Source organism: Rhinatrema bivittatum, chromosome 17 (assembly GCF_901001135.1).
Source record: "Rhinatrema bivittatum chromosome 17, aRhiBiv1.1, whole genome shotgun sequence".
In the NCBI taxonomy this organism is placed as follows: Eukaryota; Metazoa; Chordata; class Amphibia; order Gymnophiona; family Rhinatrematidae; genus Rhinatrema; species Rhinatrema bivittatum.
In genome coordinates this window covers 31,176,458-31,192,756 of record NC_042631.1, presented here as the reverse complement: position 1 = coordinate 31,192,756, position 16,299 = coordinate 31,176,458, and the positions used below count along the sequence as shown (strand labels likewise).

At 45.8% G+C, this 16,299-nt stretch overlaps 1 protein-coding gene across 8 annotated transcripts in view; it reads right to left on the bottom strand.

Moving 5' to 3' along the window:
* Nucleotides 1-16,299, bottom strand: part of LOC115079425 (circularly permutated Ras protein 1-like) — a 144,332-nt gene that overhangs the window by 12,827 nt on the left and 115,206 nt on the right. For 7 of the 8 annotated variants that reach the window (XM_029583013.1, XM_029583010.1, XM_029583016.1 and 4 more), the window contains 3 exons: nucleotides 14,654-14,765; nucleotides 8,905-9,045; nucleotides 3,102-3,195 (listed from right to left, as the gene is read on the bottom strand). In XM_029583013.1, coding sequence (XP_029438873.1) covers nucleotides 3,102-3,195; nucleotides 8,905-9,045; nucleotides 14,654-14,765 — 347 coding nt within the window. The remainder of the gene's footprint in view (nucleotides 1-3,101; nucleotides 3,196-8,904; nucleotides 9,046-14,653; nucleotides 14,766-16,299) is intronic. The other variant, XR_003853287.1, reaches the window with a different exon arrangement.

Genomic DNA, 16,299 nt, shown 5'->3' with positions numbered 1-16,299 from the left:
TCCCGATGATCTGGTGCAATATGACACTCCAGAGGTTCCGTCTGATGTGTAATGGTCCCTGGTAAAGGATCCCCATGAATAGAGGAGACGACTAATGGTTTGGGACAGGGTCGGGTAGGAATCTGTAGTTGCTCGACTATTTCTTGTAAGATAAATTCTCCGCCGGCCCCGGAATCCACTAGGGCCAAGGTGGTAAATGCATGTCCTTTAACTGTGAGGGTGACAGGTAGCGTAAGTGGGGGAGCTGGAGATGTAAGACCTAGGGTTACTCCCCCCATGGACCCTAGGCTTTGGAGTTTCCCGGTCGGATGGGACAGCCTGCAATCCTATGACCGGAACCTCCACAATAAAGACAAAGTCCTTCTCTACGTCGCCTCTGACGTTCAGCGGGCGACAAGGGACCTCTGCCGAGTTGCATAGGCTCTTCAGTAGTGGTTTCATTAGGATGTATTTCTCGGGTATTTGTGAGAGGCGGAGGTTGAGTGGAGGAATAGGTCAGGCGTCGTCTACCTCCCAGACCCTCCCGGACTCTTTCTTGAATTCGTCGGTCAATTCTGGTGGCTAATTCAATAAGTGAATTTAAAGAAGCAGGAAGTTCCCTGGCCGCCAGTTCATCTTTGATTTTCGTAGATAAGCCCTCCAAATAAATTGTTCGAAGGGTGGCCTCTTCCCACCGAAGCTCTGTCGCCAAGGTTCGGAATTCAATATTATAATCCATGAGGGCTTGCCCTCCTTGACGAAGGTGTAGGAGGGTAGATCCTGCTGCGGCTTTTTTCCCTGGTTCTTCGAACACCAACCGGAACAATTCCATGAAGCGAGAGAAGTCCTGTAGTACTGGATCAGCGCTCTGCCATAGGGCCGAACCCCATGCTAGAGCTTTGCCATCTAACAATGACAATATGTAGGTGGTTCTGGTTACATCGTCCGGGAAGAGAGAAGATTGTAGCCGGAAATGCATATTGCATTGGTCCAGAAATCCTAAACATAAGCGTGGATCTCCAGCATACCGAGGTGGAACCGGTAAAGGTACAACCGGACGAGGAAATCCTTGCAGCATATGTGTAGTAGGTGCAGTTGGCGGACTGACTGCGGGTGAAGTAGCTTGCGTAGCAACTACAGCGTCTAATCGAGCATTAAGTCGTTCCATGGAGGCGGCCATGGCTTCTAACATACCCTGTTGTTCGACTATTTTCTGTGCCAGGCCGGGAATTGCTCGTAGTGCCGAGGCCTCTGCCGGGTCCATGGCCTTGACTTACTGTTGTGCTTCCGGGATGTGGACCCTTGGTTCAGCGAGGAATGAATGTTCGATCGCTGATTGGCGAGGCCTAGACCAGGACTCTCACAGAGATCTGGATGCAGGTACTTCCAGTAGGTCGTGGACTCAAAGGTGGATGTCCTCAGCAGGTCGTGGAAAGTAAAGCTGAGCTGGCGCCTCCAGCAGGTCGTGGACTCTAAGGTGGATGTCCTCAGCAGGTCGTGGAAAGTAAGGCTGAGCTGGCGCCTCCAGCAGGTCGTGGACTCAAAGGTGGATGTCCTCAGCAGGTTGTGGAAAGTAAAACTGAGCTGGCGCCTCCAGCAGGTCGTGGACTCTAAGGTGGATGTCCTCAGCAGGTCGTGGAAAGTAAGGCTGAGCTGGCGCCTCCAGCAGGTCGTGGACTCAAAGGTGGATGTCCTCAGCAGGTCGTGGAAAGTAAGGCTGAGCTGGCGCCTCCAGCAGGTCGTGGACTCAAAGGTGGATGTCCTCAGCAGGTCGTGGAAAGTAAGGCTGAGCTGGCGCCTCCAGCAGGTCGTGGACTCAAAGGTGGATGTCCTCAGCAGGTTGTGGAAAGTAAAACTGAGCTGGCGCCTCCAGCAGGTCGTGGACTCAAAGGTGGAACAGTTCGGATTAAGGGAGTTGAAGGAAACTCCACAGTCAGTCCGATGGTCGAAAGCCACAGGATACCCCAAAGCCAGTCCAGGGGTCGGAAGCCAGAGAATTCACCAAAGCCGGTCCAAGGGTCAGAAGCCAGAGAATTCGCCAAATCCAGTCCAGGGGTCAGAAGCCAGAGAATTCGCCAAATCCGGTCCAGGAGTCAGAAGCCAGAGAAATCACCAAAGCCGGTCCAGGAGTCAAAACCACGAATCAAGTACAGGAACCACAAACAGGAACAAGCCAGGAGCCCAGAGGAAGTCAAGGCAAGGCCTGAGGTGCAAGACCTGCCTTTAAATAGCTCCTTCCAGCTGGCATACCAGGGGAGAGCCAATCCCGCTGCAGGAGGTATCCAGCAGCCAATCAGAGGCAACGATGTTAGTCCCTGAAGGGGGGCGGAGCCAGCAACCAGGAAGAGGAGCCGAAACGCCGCGGCCATGTTGTGCTGCGGTCCGCGGCCCCGGACCCACGACTCAGCACCACATCAGGGCAACTGCGGCGGTCTGCCGCGCTGGTAAGCGGCGCCCCTCGGGTGCGGCGTGCCGCGAGCGCGGCTCCTAACAGAAAATGTATTTCATGGGGAAGGTGCAATCCCTGATCACTCTTATGCCTCAGCTGCTGCTATTGCAAATGACGCCAGCGCCATTGTAAATTTTTGCTGTATAAAATGGCGCCGGCCTGCATAGGCCTCAGTCTGCTGGTGCCTTTTCCAGTAGTGGCAGCTGTGATGCGGGGGGGGGGGGGGGGGGGGGGGGGGGGGATCAGGGATCGCTTCTGTCCCGTGAAGACATTTTCATCAAGAGGGCCTAGGAGTAGGAAGGGGGTTATTTTTGGCAGCAATACAACCTTATTTATCTATTAAACAAAATACAATTTTGTTTGCTTTTCTTTTGTTTTAAAGGCAAATGAAGCGAAATGGGAAAACTCATTACAATTTCCCGTTTTGTCTCAAACATCCATCCAATCCCATTGGTTTCTCTTTCCTCTGGCTTGGCTTGTAGGACTTGGCTGAATCAAACAAACAGCAGGAAACTGTTCTACACAGGACCCCTAGGGAGAACTCTGAAACTGGCTGCAGAAAAACATTCTTTCATAAAGAAACCGCCATCATGTCTGGCTTGTCACCCCTCACTAGACGTTCTGATCTAGGTTGAGCTGGTCTGGCAAGGTGTGTAAGGAGCAGGCAGTTTACCTCTGGGAGCTCCACTAAGTCATCGCAGATGGCAGCTACAGCACTAATCCAGTTTTCGTAGATATCTTCTTCTTCCTTACTCTGCTTCTTTTCTCTGGAATAGAAACAAAACAGGAGCTTCTTCACGCTGAGAGCTTGATACGGTTGATAGAAACCTTATTTGAAAAATAGACATCCACAAAACATTTATAATAAATATGTGAGCAAAGAACTGGGACATGTTCTAATTCAGATTCACTGATAATTTGTAATTATATACTGTAGTGTCTTTCATCCAAACAATAACCCATCACGCTTTACAATCATGGAACCCAGGAACCATATATGCTGTCAATTTGTGAGGTGATAAACAGAGTGAGCGAGGATAAGACATTGTCAGTATTATTACTATTGGCAGTAGTAGGAATAAAGGTCAGAAATTACAGTTAGATAAACTGAGGTATAAAAAGGTAAAGCAGTGTGCTGAGAATCAGAAAGAAAGTTGATTTGATTTAATTCAGTGCAATACTTATATAGCATCTCTCCAATCAAAATCATCCAAAGTGGTTTACAATGTATGCAAACTTAGAATATATCATACAACACTAATCCGTGGTTCAATAAATATTACACTAAAAAACCATAATTCATAATATATATTAAAAACAAAATATCATATACTCTATAATATTTAATACTATAAAAACAATGAGGTCGACATTCAAAAGCCTTTACACAGATAAATGAAAAGTTATCTGACTGAATTCTGGTTATCCGTCTAGAATTTAGCCACATAAATCAGGGGTGTTCTGGGGAGGGGTGGGAGGCATTTTATGGAGGAGTGAAGTTAGGTAGATAAATTAACCTGCTAACTCCAATATTCAGAGTTAGCCAGTTAACTTATGTGGCTAACTCTGGTCGTGCTGCTGACCTACCCTAAAGTTAGCCAGATAAGCATATCCGGCTAATTTTAAGAAAGCCGGGTATATGCCATTCACTATATCCTGCTAGTTAGCCAGATAAGTTTATCTAGCTAAATAGCTGAGCCACTCAGTGCCTGAATATTACTCTCAAAATAACTAAACTCAAATTCACTGTATGGTGGATTTAAAAAAATGTCAGTACATCTTATCCAATGTATTCAAAACAGAGCTGTGAGAATACTGTGCAGTCTAAGACTATTTGATCAGGTTTCCTTCACTTTCAAGTTTCTTCATTTGTTACCTTTTACTTACAGAATGTGGTTTACATTGACCTTTGTTTTTAAATCTCTTCAGTCTTTGATTGACCATAGACTGCATTACTTTCCAACAAGGAACTTGTGATTTTCCCAAGAGATTCTATTGAAGATTCCTTCAGACAATGAGGCTGGACTGGTAGATACCAGGATGAAAGCTTTCTCATTCCTTGGTCCATCATTTTGGAATGTCCTGCCTAGAGACATTTGATCTATGGAGGATTATCTTAGCTTCTGGAAATCATATATCATTTGGCTATGTAGAACTGCCTTTAATGACGTGAGCTGAGGTAATTCTTGTAGATTTTAAGTGTGTATGGATGTTTTATTTATATGAAGGGAGGTATTACTATATTGTTTTTGTTTGTTACTATGTGATTTTAGGTTGCATTTTGTTTATATCCAGTTATATATTTAATTTATTACTGTGGAATTTTATTTTTTGTATTCGCCCAGAACCTTTGCTAGAGGGGTGGTTTGTAAATGGAATTTACAAATTAATTATTTAATTTTGAATAGATAGCACATCTCCTGAATGCACATCCCCCCCCCCCAGTTCAGTCTAGTTTAGCTCAGGGGTGCTCAAACTGCTCGTCGCCCCCCTCCCCCCACCTCCAGCCAGTCGGATTATCAGGCTATCCCTAATGAATATGCATGAGAAATATTTGCATATAAAGGAGGTAGTGCATGCAAATCTCCTGTATATTCATTAAAGATATCCCGAAAACCTGACTGGCTGGGGTGGGGGCCCCCCTGGTTTATTTACTTATTAGACCACTTTACAACGTAAATCAAAGCAATCAAAAACTGGACTGTCAAAAAAACCCGATGCAGAACTCGCATCCAAAAACAGAAGTACAGCCCCTCCATCCAAAATCTCAATACATTTAAAAAGTCAGGTAAGCCAAATGATCAGGTCTTAGGAGAGGCAAAAATTAAACACTGTCTACTTCCCATATCTGGCTGACATCAATTCCCAAAATGTTTAGCAAAGAAGCAGGTCTTAAAAGATAGATCAAATGGAAGATAGTCTGACAGCGAGCACAGCTCCCTTGGAATAGTCTTCCAGGAGTTAGGTGCCGCACAGTTAGAAGGTGCAAGGCTTTGTTTATATTGCTCTCTGATCTGATAAAGAAGGGATGCCAAGCCGGTCCTCATTGGCCAGTCGTAACCTTCGATGTGGAATATAAGGCGAGAGAACATTCTTGGGCTACTCTGGGCCCATCTCATTCAGTAGAACGAAAGAAGAACCAGCACCTAAGCTCCCCCACGAGTCCCAGGAATTCTCATGCAGTTCTCGGTTCTTCTGGCTAGGTCAATCTTTGCAAAGTGGGATTTGCATTCCTGTTTGCTTGAGGTTGGTGATAGAAAGGCCAAGGAAATTAGCTGGAAAACCCTGGCTAGTTGTGAACAGAGGCTCGTGGTGTCATAACTAGATCCAGCTGAACTGTAATCCAAAAGGAGCAGGAGGAAACTGCCAGGCCAAAAATACAATAATTCAATCTGGCTGACTGAAAACTGGCTGAATGGAAATCCTCCCCTACCCCCAGGACAGCATTGTACACCTCTTAAAGTAAAAGTACACTCTTAATAAAAAGTTAATGGCTTCATGCCCCTCAGGTAGCATCAGTCCAGTCCCCTCCCCTTCTGCACACTGCCAGCAGGAGAGCAGCACCACTTACCTGCCTCTGCCGACTTCAGTCTGAATGCAATGATAGCACTGGGTCTCAGACTACGGGGCCCTGCGCAGTTCAAACTTAAGACTGAAACCAGCAGAGGAGGAGGCAGATGCAACTAAGAAGTGCTGCTCTCCTCCCGCCAGCAGGAAGGTGGGAAGATAGGATCACCATGGGGAGAGGGGTGTTAGGCAGAGAATCACACCAGAGGCAGGGGTGGAGGGGGTGGGGGTGGACATGATGTAAAGTGCAGGGTCCAGAGCAGTCATCCCGACCTACCTTAATGCAAGGGATGGCTCTGAATTTGGGGCACAGTCGTACTGAATCAGAGCACAGGTGCCGTGTGCCAGGGCTTCACTACCCGTGGCCTGATTCTGGGGATTAGAGGTCAACCCAGAAAAAAGAAAATGATTTCTTTTGAGAGGGTTGCATCTCTAGAATTATGTCTTAGTATTGTACAATCATAGAGTGGAGTATTTCCACTCACCAAATCTTTGAGTCAGCCCAAGTATCAAAAGCTTCCAAAATCTGCCCTGTGTCCGGTGGCTTCTTTAATGAAACTCGTCCAGTGCGCTAATAACTTAGTAGCAACTACTTTGCAGCACCGATTCACTACTGCAACCTACTTTAGATTTATTGTAATCCGCTTTGAGGCTATTCAAGGTAAAACGAAATATCAACTGGCAATAAATAGGAAATAAGAATAAATCGCATCCCAGTCAGCCAGCTACAGGAAAGACAGAAGTCTGATGATGCCAGCTAGTCCTACACACGCTCCGCAGATCCAGAGTGAGGGCTGGTTCTCGTCTTTCCTCAAGGCACCAAAATGACTTGGCAAAACACAAGAAATGTGGCTGACACCCTTCAGACACCATTCCTAAGCAGTTCCGATGCCGTAGAAGCCAGAATCTGCGAAATCCCACCTCCTCCACCACCAGCACATGAAGCAACATTAAGACGTCTGTTCCTGACTTTTGAGAGCTATTTTTTTTTATTATTATTATTTCTTTTCCTTGAATGAGGACACTGGAGTTTACAAAGCCCTTTGAACGATGGAGAAAGTCCTGCTGAAGGGTCATCAGAGTAAAAACAATGGGCTCACTCACTTACAGGAGAGCACTGGCTGAAGGGAACACAGCAGCAATTCATCTTTGTGAATGGGTGAGGAAGACACTGGCAGCACATTTTCTTCCCAGGTGAAATGAGCGGCTTTTGCTTGCTTATTTCGTTTGGCAGAACGGCCTGTGAATGTCATCTGTGATGGCTTCTGGCAAGCCATGTCTCTGTTTGCAAACATTTTGTTTATGACACTACTTAAATTAACTCCAGTTCTACTCACGCCAACAAGATTTTTCCTTTGCATGGAATCGCTCAATTCCAGCTGTGATTTAATTCATACTAAATTCTCCTCCTCTGAGATGTCTCGAGGAAGAAACATTTTACCCCACCTTCCTCATGCTACCCGTCCAGAAACTTTTCCCTCTCTTGTATCACTCAGAATAAACAAGCTTTTGTACAGAGAACCAAGGCTCTGTGCTTAAGAGAATCGTCCTCTGTTGACAGGGCAAACCAGTCTTTTCATAGTGTAATCATATTCCTAATGTGTGGTCAAAGCCACAGAGCTGAAGGCTTTGTAGTCTGGGCCAATTAAAACAAGCTGAGAGCACGACTTGCTTTTTAAATACAAGATCTTTGAGCTGTCCTGGGAGCTTAAAGTGCCTCATGAATGCAAAGCACAATACTCAGCTTCAGATAAGCAAGGAAAACAGATCGTGCATGATTTTCAACGAGTGATGCGGGAGGCAAGTGCATAAAAATAGCAGACACGCATGTGAGTAGCAGGCACACACATACAGTACATGATATTTTGTGAACCTCCACGATTCTGCGCGTGCTTACAGAATCGTGCTTGACTTTTAACAGGGAAAATGGAGCATTCTGGGATGGGGTTCATAAGTCTGCGCACAGGTTTGCTATCTTGTAAGAGGGGCATGTACATATATTACCAAACCTCTCTGTGACCTTTTACGCCTGCTAACTGACCCGCGCAATTGAAAATCAGACTTGTCTTTTGTCTGCAGTTTCTGGGTGGGAGATCTGGATGAGCCAGTAGGAGCTCAGGGAAGTGCCAGAGGGTTTAGATGAACTGGTGAAGATGCAGTTGAACGGGTGGAGGTATCGGCCAACTGATGATTCCAAGTATGTGCGCAACTAAGCATTTTCAAAACGGTGTACGTGCATATTTTAAAATACCTGTCTCTGCGTTTAATGCTACAATTATTATGCACGTTAAATACGGTATATGTGTAATTTTTTTTAAATTGGTTAATGCATATGTGTTCATGCATTACAAGTTACACGCATGTGCTGAAATACACATATACACTTCCGGGGCCGAAAGACGCAGTATTTTATAAACTGTGTGGCTCCCACCGCACAATTTAGAAAGTGCTAGCAGAAATCTCTATACTTCCACTTAAGTATGTAAATGGAGAACTGCAGATGGCTTTGAACGTTCAGCTGTACAGTATATGTGCAAATGTCTGGAGAAATGGAAAGATCAAGTGAAAAAATATGCTGGGGCCATTGTCCCATCTAGAACCTACTAGAGAGTAAAGGTGTCAGATGTCACACAATGGGACCCCTTTCTCACAGGCCATTTTATTACCGCTCTACCCACAGTATTGTGGGTATTTGCCGTTCTTCTCTTCCTGCCGTAGACCCCCTGTCAAATACTTTGCAATGAAGCAGTAAATCCTAGCAGTGGTAAAAATTATCCATGGAACCAACTGCCATAACAGCGTAGCCCGTATCTCAGAAAAGTACCCAAAGACTAAGTGCATGCTTCTGAGGTCCTTGAGCTCTTTCACAGGACTTTGAGTTTGGCCTGTAAAAGAGGAACTCCACTCACACAATCTTCTGAATGAATCCCTTCTGCGCAAGGAGCCCTTGTTGTGCCTCTTGCACTCGTCCTTCCATGGTAAGCCGCGCACTGATTTGAGCTGCATGAACCCCCAGCACTGTGATATTGAGACTGTCTTCCACCAACGAGCTGCAAGATATAAAAAAAAAAAAAAGAACTTTGTCTTAACTCTTAATTAGTTACAAGCTAAAATTTACTATTGAGAAGAACTGTGTGTGGCGTTACTTCGAGTCATATAATAAAAAAAAAAAAGGAAAGGAAAGGTTTGCATTGCATTTTTGGGAAAGCAGTATAGACTGTGTATACTGTATTTCCTTCCAGGAGAGACAGAAGGTTGTGGTTTTTTTTGTTTGTTTTTTTAAATCTAATGATGCCAGCTAGTCATATACACACTCCAGAGATCAAGACTCAGGCACCTTCAAAGGCATTATCAAAATATCTGCTATACATACTTATATCACAGCATAAAAAGTCTGACAGAGACTTTTAGATACGTTAACCAACTGGAGATATAGAATCTCAGACGGATCAATAAAAATACTGTATCCGGCTCTCATTCCAGTCCCCTGAGAAATCAGGCTCATTCATGTGGTCAGCTGCCTTCTGTTCCTACTCCACAGACACGCCTTCTCACAATTACCATCCCTTACACAAACAGAGGTACTCACGCACACATGTAGATGCACGTTATCTGTGAATATATGCACTCACGCTTTCACACGCTAACATTGTACCCATTGGATTTGCACATGTATCACTTGCAGACATGCATGTACATACATGTACGCTCACTGTGCTAGAATTCTCTCACTCACTAAGGTAACTAAAGCAGCGTCAACATAGTCTCTTGTGCACACAAGCACCTTCTCTCAGAAATGCATACACATGACACTTGTCCAAAACACAATGTTCTTACATACTGGGGTACAGCATACATGACAACACACAAGTTACACTCAGACGTAAACACAAGATTATTCATAATCATAGTTGTGATCACTATAAGAAAATGTGCTGCAGTCTGGACCCAAACAAACCATTAAGATCATCTGAAAGTGCCACTTCGTTTGGGCAAACAGTGGGAGCATTTTGGTATTTACACATTGTGTCCTTTTACCACAAGAAGGGGCTCTGTTCATTACATATCCCTCCCTCTTAACATTTAGTCGTCTTGAGGCCAATATTCAAAGGTTTTGTCATGGTAAGTTTTAGTTATCTAGGCAAAACCCAAGACATGAACATTTCCCTTCACTTTCCAGTTAAATTTTATCCAAATAACTCATTACCCAGTCAAAATGTAGCCGGATAAAAAGCAGCAATGGTGGAGGCGCTGTGGAGGCATGGTCAAATTTTAGCCAGTGAGTACTGATATTCAGTGATACTCAAACAGAACATTTATAAGAACATAAGAAATTGCCATGCTGGGTCAGACAAAGGGTCCATCAAGCCCAGCATCCTGTTTCCAACAGAGGCCAAACCAGGCCACAAGAACCTGGCAATTACCCAAACACTAAGAAGATCCCATGCCACTGATGCAATTAATAGCTGTGGCTATTCCCTAAGTAAATTTGATTAATAGCAGTTAATGGACTTCTCCTCCAAGAACTTATGCAAACCTTTTTTGAACCCAGCTACACTAACTGCACTAACCACATCCTCTGGCAACAAATTCCAGAGCTTTATTGTGCGTTGAGTGAAAAAGAATTTTCTCCGTTTAGTCTTAAATGTGCTACTTGCTAACTTCATGGAATGCCTCCTAGTCCTTCTATTATTTGAAAGTGTAAATAACCTATTCACATCTACGCGTTCAAGACCTCTCATGATCTTAAAGACCTCTATCATATCCCCCCTCAGCCATCTCTTCTCCAAGCTGAACAGCCCTAACCTCTTCAGCCTTTCCTCATAGGGGAGCTGTTCCATCCCCTTTATCATTTTGGTTGCCCTTCTTTGTACCTTCTCCATCGCAACTATATCTTTTTTGAGATGCGGTGACCAGAATTGTACACAGTATTCCAGGTGCGGTCTCACCATGGAGCGATATAGAGGCATTATGACATTTTCTGTTTTATTAACCATTCCCTTCCTAATAATTCCTAACATTCTGTTGGCTTTTCTGACTGCTGCAGCACACTGTACCGACGATTTTAAAGTATTATCCACTATGATGCCTAGATCTTTTTCCTGTGTGGTAGCTCCTAATATGGAACCTAACATTGTGTAACTACAGCAAGGGTTATTTTTCCCTATATGCAACACCTTGCACTTGTCCACATTAAATTTCATCTGCCATTTGGATACCCAATCTTCCAGTCTTGCAAGGTCCTCCTGTAATGTATCACAATCCGCTTGTGATTTAACTACTCTGAATAATTTTGTATCGTCCACAAATTTGATAACCTCACTCATCGTATTCCTTTCTAGATCATTTATATATATATTGGATATGTTCCGCTGACTATCCAGGTAAAGTTATCCAGCTCATTGAATATTGATTACTTGAGTACAGACAAAGTGAGAGAACCAGACAATGTGTTAAGTGAGCTGAGCTGGAGATATATTTGGGGTCAGGAGGGAATTTTTTTTTCACCGTTGCAGAACTGACTACAAATGCGCCTTCCTCTGGATTACCAAGTGTCGGAAAAGCTGAGAGGCAATCAGATGGACCTCTGGTCTTCTTTCCTGTCAAGCAGCTACGTAACTATGAGCCAAGCTGAGCACTTAAATCCAAACACAAAGATCCACCCTCCTGCTCTCTGTAATCCCCAACCAAAAATAGAATTGATATTTTTTCTGCTTGTTCCTTCTTGGTCTTGCCCATCTCAGTTTTATCTTTGTCTTTTCACTCCTTTTTCTGTTTGCAGGCTTTTTCATTTTCCTGCCTTCCTCTTTTCTTTGGTCTGTCTTTTAGGCCTCTTTCTACTCCTTGCGTTCAGGGACGGATTAAAGAACTTTGGTGCCCATAGGCAGGTGAGGGCACTCCCCCTCCTCACCTCCACCGACGCCAGGGGAGCAGGGGAGCCATCTCCAGAGACCAGAAAATGGGGAAGGGTGCCACGGTGATGCCTCTTTGAAGTAACAACAGTGCACAGCCCTAGAGTAAATGAGAGATGGCTCCTCTGTGGCCTGGATATTTGGCACCTTCCAAATCTGGCGTCCTAGGCAGTTACCTATGCCTGAATCCGGGCCTGCGTGTGTTGGTGTGTATTCCCAGTCTTTCTTGTATTCTCTCTGACTTGGTCTATCTTTTATTCTGTTTGGGTCTCATAAGGTTGTAGCCTCTCTTCTGGTATTATCCATGACCTTCAGTGGCCAAGGTGTTAGTAACCACAGTAAGAGGCATCCACTAAGTATCTGTGGTGGGGGTGGAGGTATCAGAATTTAAACAGGCTGCACACTCTGGCTGGGTTTTCCCAAACTTAAAACTTCACTGTAGAACTCCCAAGGTAATTAACTGACATCATACACAGTTGATCTTGCTTACAGCCATGTCCCAAAGTTATTTTTTCAAATTGCTCCTCTATCTGTAGCTGAGTCCCAGGTCCCGAGATGTTCTTACCCTCTAGGGCTTGGAATAGTAAGAACCACAGGTGAGCGGGGTGGGGGGAGGGGGGGGTGGTATCCTAGGTGTGGTTGACTTCCTTCCCAAACAATACCTTGGGGGGGGGGGGGGGGGGGGTTCCAGATGTATTTCGAATTCTCCAAAACCCCCCAGTCTTCTTTTCTCCCAGGATGGAGACTCCGGTGGGGGGGGGGGGGGGTGACAAAACTTCTTACTCACAATTCTTCTCTTAAGATGATTAATTTGAAACTCTGAGAGAGAAAGATCCAGACAACTCTTCTCCTTTCCCCAGGAAGGGTGACAGTAAAGTTCTTCCCGAAGTAAACAACAAAAATTTCCAAAAATGCAAAATAAGGGCTCTTCTGTGGCGAGTCACCACTGTTCATCCACCGGGGTGAGATGGACTCGGCGTCCTTCATTATCCTTCCCAAGGCAAGGATTTTCCCTCTCTGAGACAGAACTAGGGATTCACATGAAAAAAATAAAAACCTTGCAACTCAAAAGTGGAGGCAATCCTACCAGGCAGGTTGTGTCCTGGAAAGGTATCTGCTTCTTTCCTACTCTATGTCCCAGGACGGTGAGGCCCAATACCAGAAGCAGAGCCTACTCCTAACTCAGGCAGCCGCTCAGCTCTCCATTCCAGCCACCTTGCAGGAGATGCTATTAGGAAATGGAGCATTCCCCTTCTAACTCCTAACCCCACCTCCTAGGCCAGTGCTTCTCAAGCCCGAGGCACACCTACATGAACAAAAACATTGTGTGGCACAGCAGCCTTCACAGAGCAGGCAGCGCGGACTCGGGAGAGGACTCATTTGGCCAAAAGAAGATTCAGGGAAGCACTGAAAACCCCACCAGTCTTTTCCAAATTTGACAACAAAGGGGGTGGGCAGAGACACACACGAACCTATCACAGTGGACTCGCTCCCTCTATATAGAATTGCAGGAGAAGGGAGACGGCGTGGTGTGGACAGCCGGCTTGCACCACGTGTGGCTGCCAGAGTTCCTGCACTGCCACAGCTTCCAGCACTCAGGCTGAGTCACATCCAGGGCTCAGTGCACACTCTCCCTGTCTTCACTCGGCCTGGGGATAAGACAGAGGCTGGAAGGACTCAAGGAAGGAGGCACGAGCAGGGAGTGCTGTGTGTAATGCGGGTGCCACACAAAGCAGGGCCCAGTTATCAGTGCCCTGCATGCTGCCCATTAGCTACCTCTCCCCAGGGCTCATGTTTTGGCTAGGATGAAGAGGCATGCATGTTCTCAGAAAAGCGCTCCTATACGTTTAAGAGCCACCCATGGTGCCTCTTGTTGCTATGAGGTGCTGACAGCAGAGACTAGATGGCTTGCCTGGATCTGAGCATCAGGCAGTGGGGACGTTTTCATGGCAAACCTGATCAGGTCTGAAGTCACGGCAGTGCGCCACGACACACTGATTGGGAAATACGGGCCTAGATTAGGGCCATCTAGGGGTGATCCCAAGGGCCCCCCCCCCCCATACGTTTACTCCTCTGCCTCTCTTGCTATTGTTTTCCCACTCACCAGCCCAACCTGCCTTTCCCTCTCCTCTCGTTCTCAGTTCCAAACTCAGTTTCCCCTCCCTCTTTTCATGTCTCACACTTTTTCTCTTCCTTGCCCCAGTGGCCTGTCCTGTTCCACTCTGCCTACCCTGCGGCATGGCTCAATAGAATAAAGTTTCAGCCAGTTGGCACGGGGATGCCCACAGGGGCCATGAAGTCCATCCAACACTGAAAGAACAAGGGTGAGTCCACTGGAGCCAAGCAACTGCCACTTAAATCGATCCACACAGTGCAAGCTGCACACAGCAGAGCAGCTGAAGGGTGCCAGTGGCTCGGCTCTTGTGTAGTTTGTTAGCTGCGAGGATAGATAACGGGTGACAGTCAAGTTAAACTCCAGTCTGCAGAGGTTCTGGCCAGCTGCAGTCTTCACTTTTAGCCGTCATACACTAGGGCTTATCTAGGCCAAAATAATTTAACCTAGAAATCAGACACCATCAGTTCAGCAGATTCGAATAAAATTACCTTCTTAAGGCAGCAGCAGAAGCCTTAAGGAGGAGCTCCTGTCACTCAAGCAGCAGAAATGTCTTACAACTAAAAGGAACTGATTCCAGGGCTGACAGAAACACCCCCCACCCCCCCAGCTTCCATCTCGGACAGCTCTCACCTGTTGGTCGTGATTTTCTTTTCCTGGGTGATGATGCGACAGGCGTTCCTGTGATCTCGAGTTTTGAACTCCACCTGCAGCTGGAAGGGAACTGTCTCCCTTTCGTGAATGGCTGCCAATGGATACAGACACAGTCATAATCTGCCTGATCCGATTACCTAACTGGCAACTTAGAAACGAGGGCCCAAGGACAGGAGAAGATGCAGAACAACAGAGATATGGGGCAGGCAGCTGGAAAGTTCGGGGGGGGGGGGGGGGGGAAGGGGAGTAGTTTTCAGAAGATGCTCAGTGCTTCACTTAGGTGCCGAAATTTAGGTGCAAGCAAGGGCGAGTTTTAAAGCAGTTTCCTTGGGTAAGAAGGCGTTTTACCCGGGTAAATCATCTGTCTGAAAACTACCCGCCCCTCAGCCCTGCGCCCGGGGGTCATCTATAGGGTCAGGGGAAGACAAGCACTTGTGTAGATTGCACTTTCGAGTCCCGCACACTCCGAGCAAAATGTATTTCTACCCTTGGAAAGAGCAGGTGCAAGTGACCGCATGCACTTTACACCCTGCAGCAATTTTCCAGGGGAAGATTCTTCACGACATGTTTCCCTTTCACGGGTAAATGCTCACGCCAACTTTGTGCCAAGGTGGGCAGTTTGAAAATCCCCCCCCCCCAGGTGTTTGCAGGGGTTTACGAGCGTGGCCGGGCCCCTTTGAAAATTCGCCCGGTGCGCGTAAACCCCGGGATGGGAGCAGGCATAAATGTTCACACGTACACGGATACACAGATTTCTGCTTTTTATACATAGCTTCCTCACCCTAACTCTGTCCCGGGATCACCTCTTTGAAGTATGCATAAAATAATGTGTGAAATTGCTTGTGCGTGTATCTTAGCTGCTTACGTGCCAACATTGGGACTTATCCAATTAAGTTAACCCGATATATCAGACATGCAGCTGAATCTCCCATGTAAGTTAGCAGCTGTTTTCTTTTCAATATGGACCTCATTGAATTTAAGAGTCCCCTCACTCACAGTGTACATCAGACCCAGAATGTGAAACAGCACTATTAATTATTCTCATAGGAGTTTTCTTGAATGCCCGCATCACATTTCTTGGTGCCTCTAAGTACTGGTATTGTAGGATTATCTGATTTGCACTAGGAAAGAGGCAAAGTGGTTAATAGTATACTTCTTCTTGATGTTTATGGATGCAGGACTGAAGAATCTGCCCAAAGCCCTTCTCATTCCTGATCTCAGAAGGGAGATAAACTAACGGGGAAGTGATGTCCCCAGGCACAGGATCACACGGCCTGATCTGGCTGAACTGTAGACAATCTTCAGGAAAGGGAAATGTATGGTTTTGATTTGAGCGACTCTGAAATCTGGTTACCAGTCACTATGCTGCAAGCAATTAAGCAGCTCTTAATGTAAATGTCCCGCAGACCAAGAAAACAAACAATTATTGATCTAAATGGTCAAAATAGCTGAGGTTCCCGCCACGCTCATAACTCCCAAGATTATTCTGGAGTCTTCAGGATTTAAAGATTAAGCACCAAGGATACTTTTGCAAACAACCCAGGCTAAATTTGATAAGGCATTCTTTTAAAAAAGCAAAAATAAAAAAAACCAGAGAGAGTATCTTGTTATCTCCTGCACTAAGA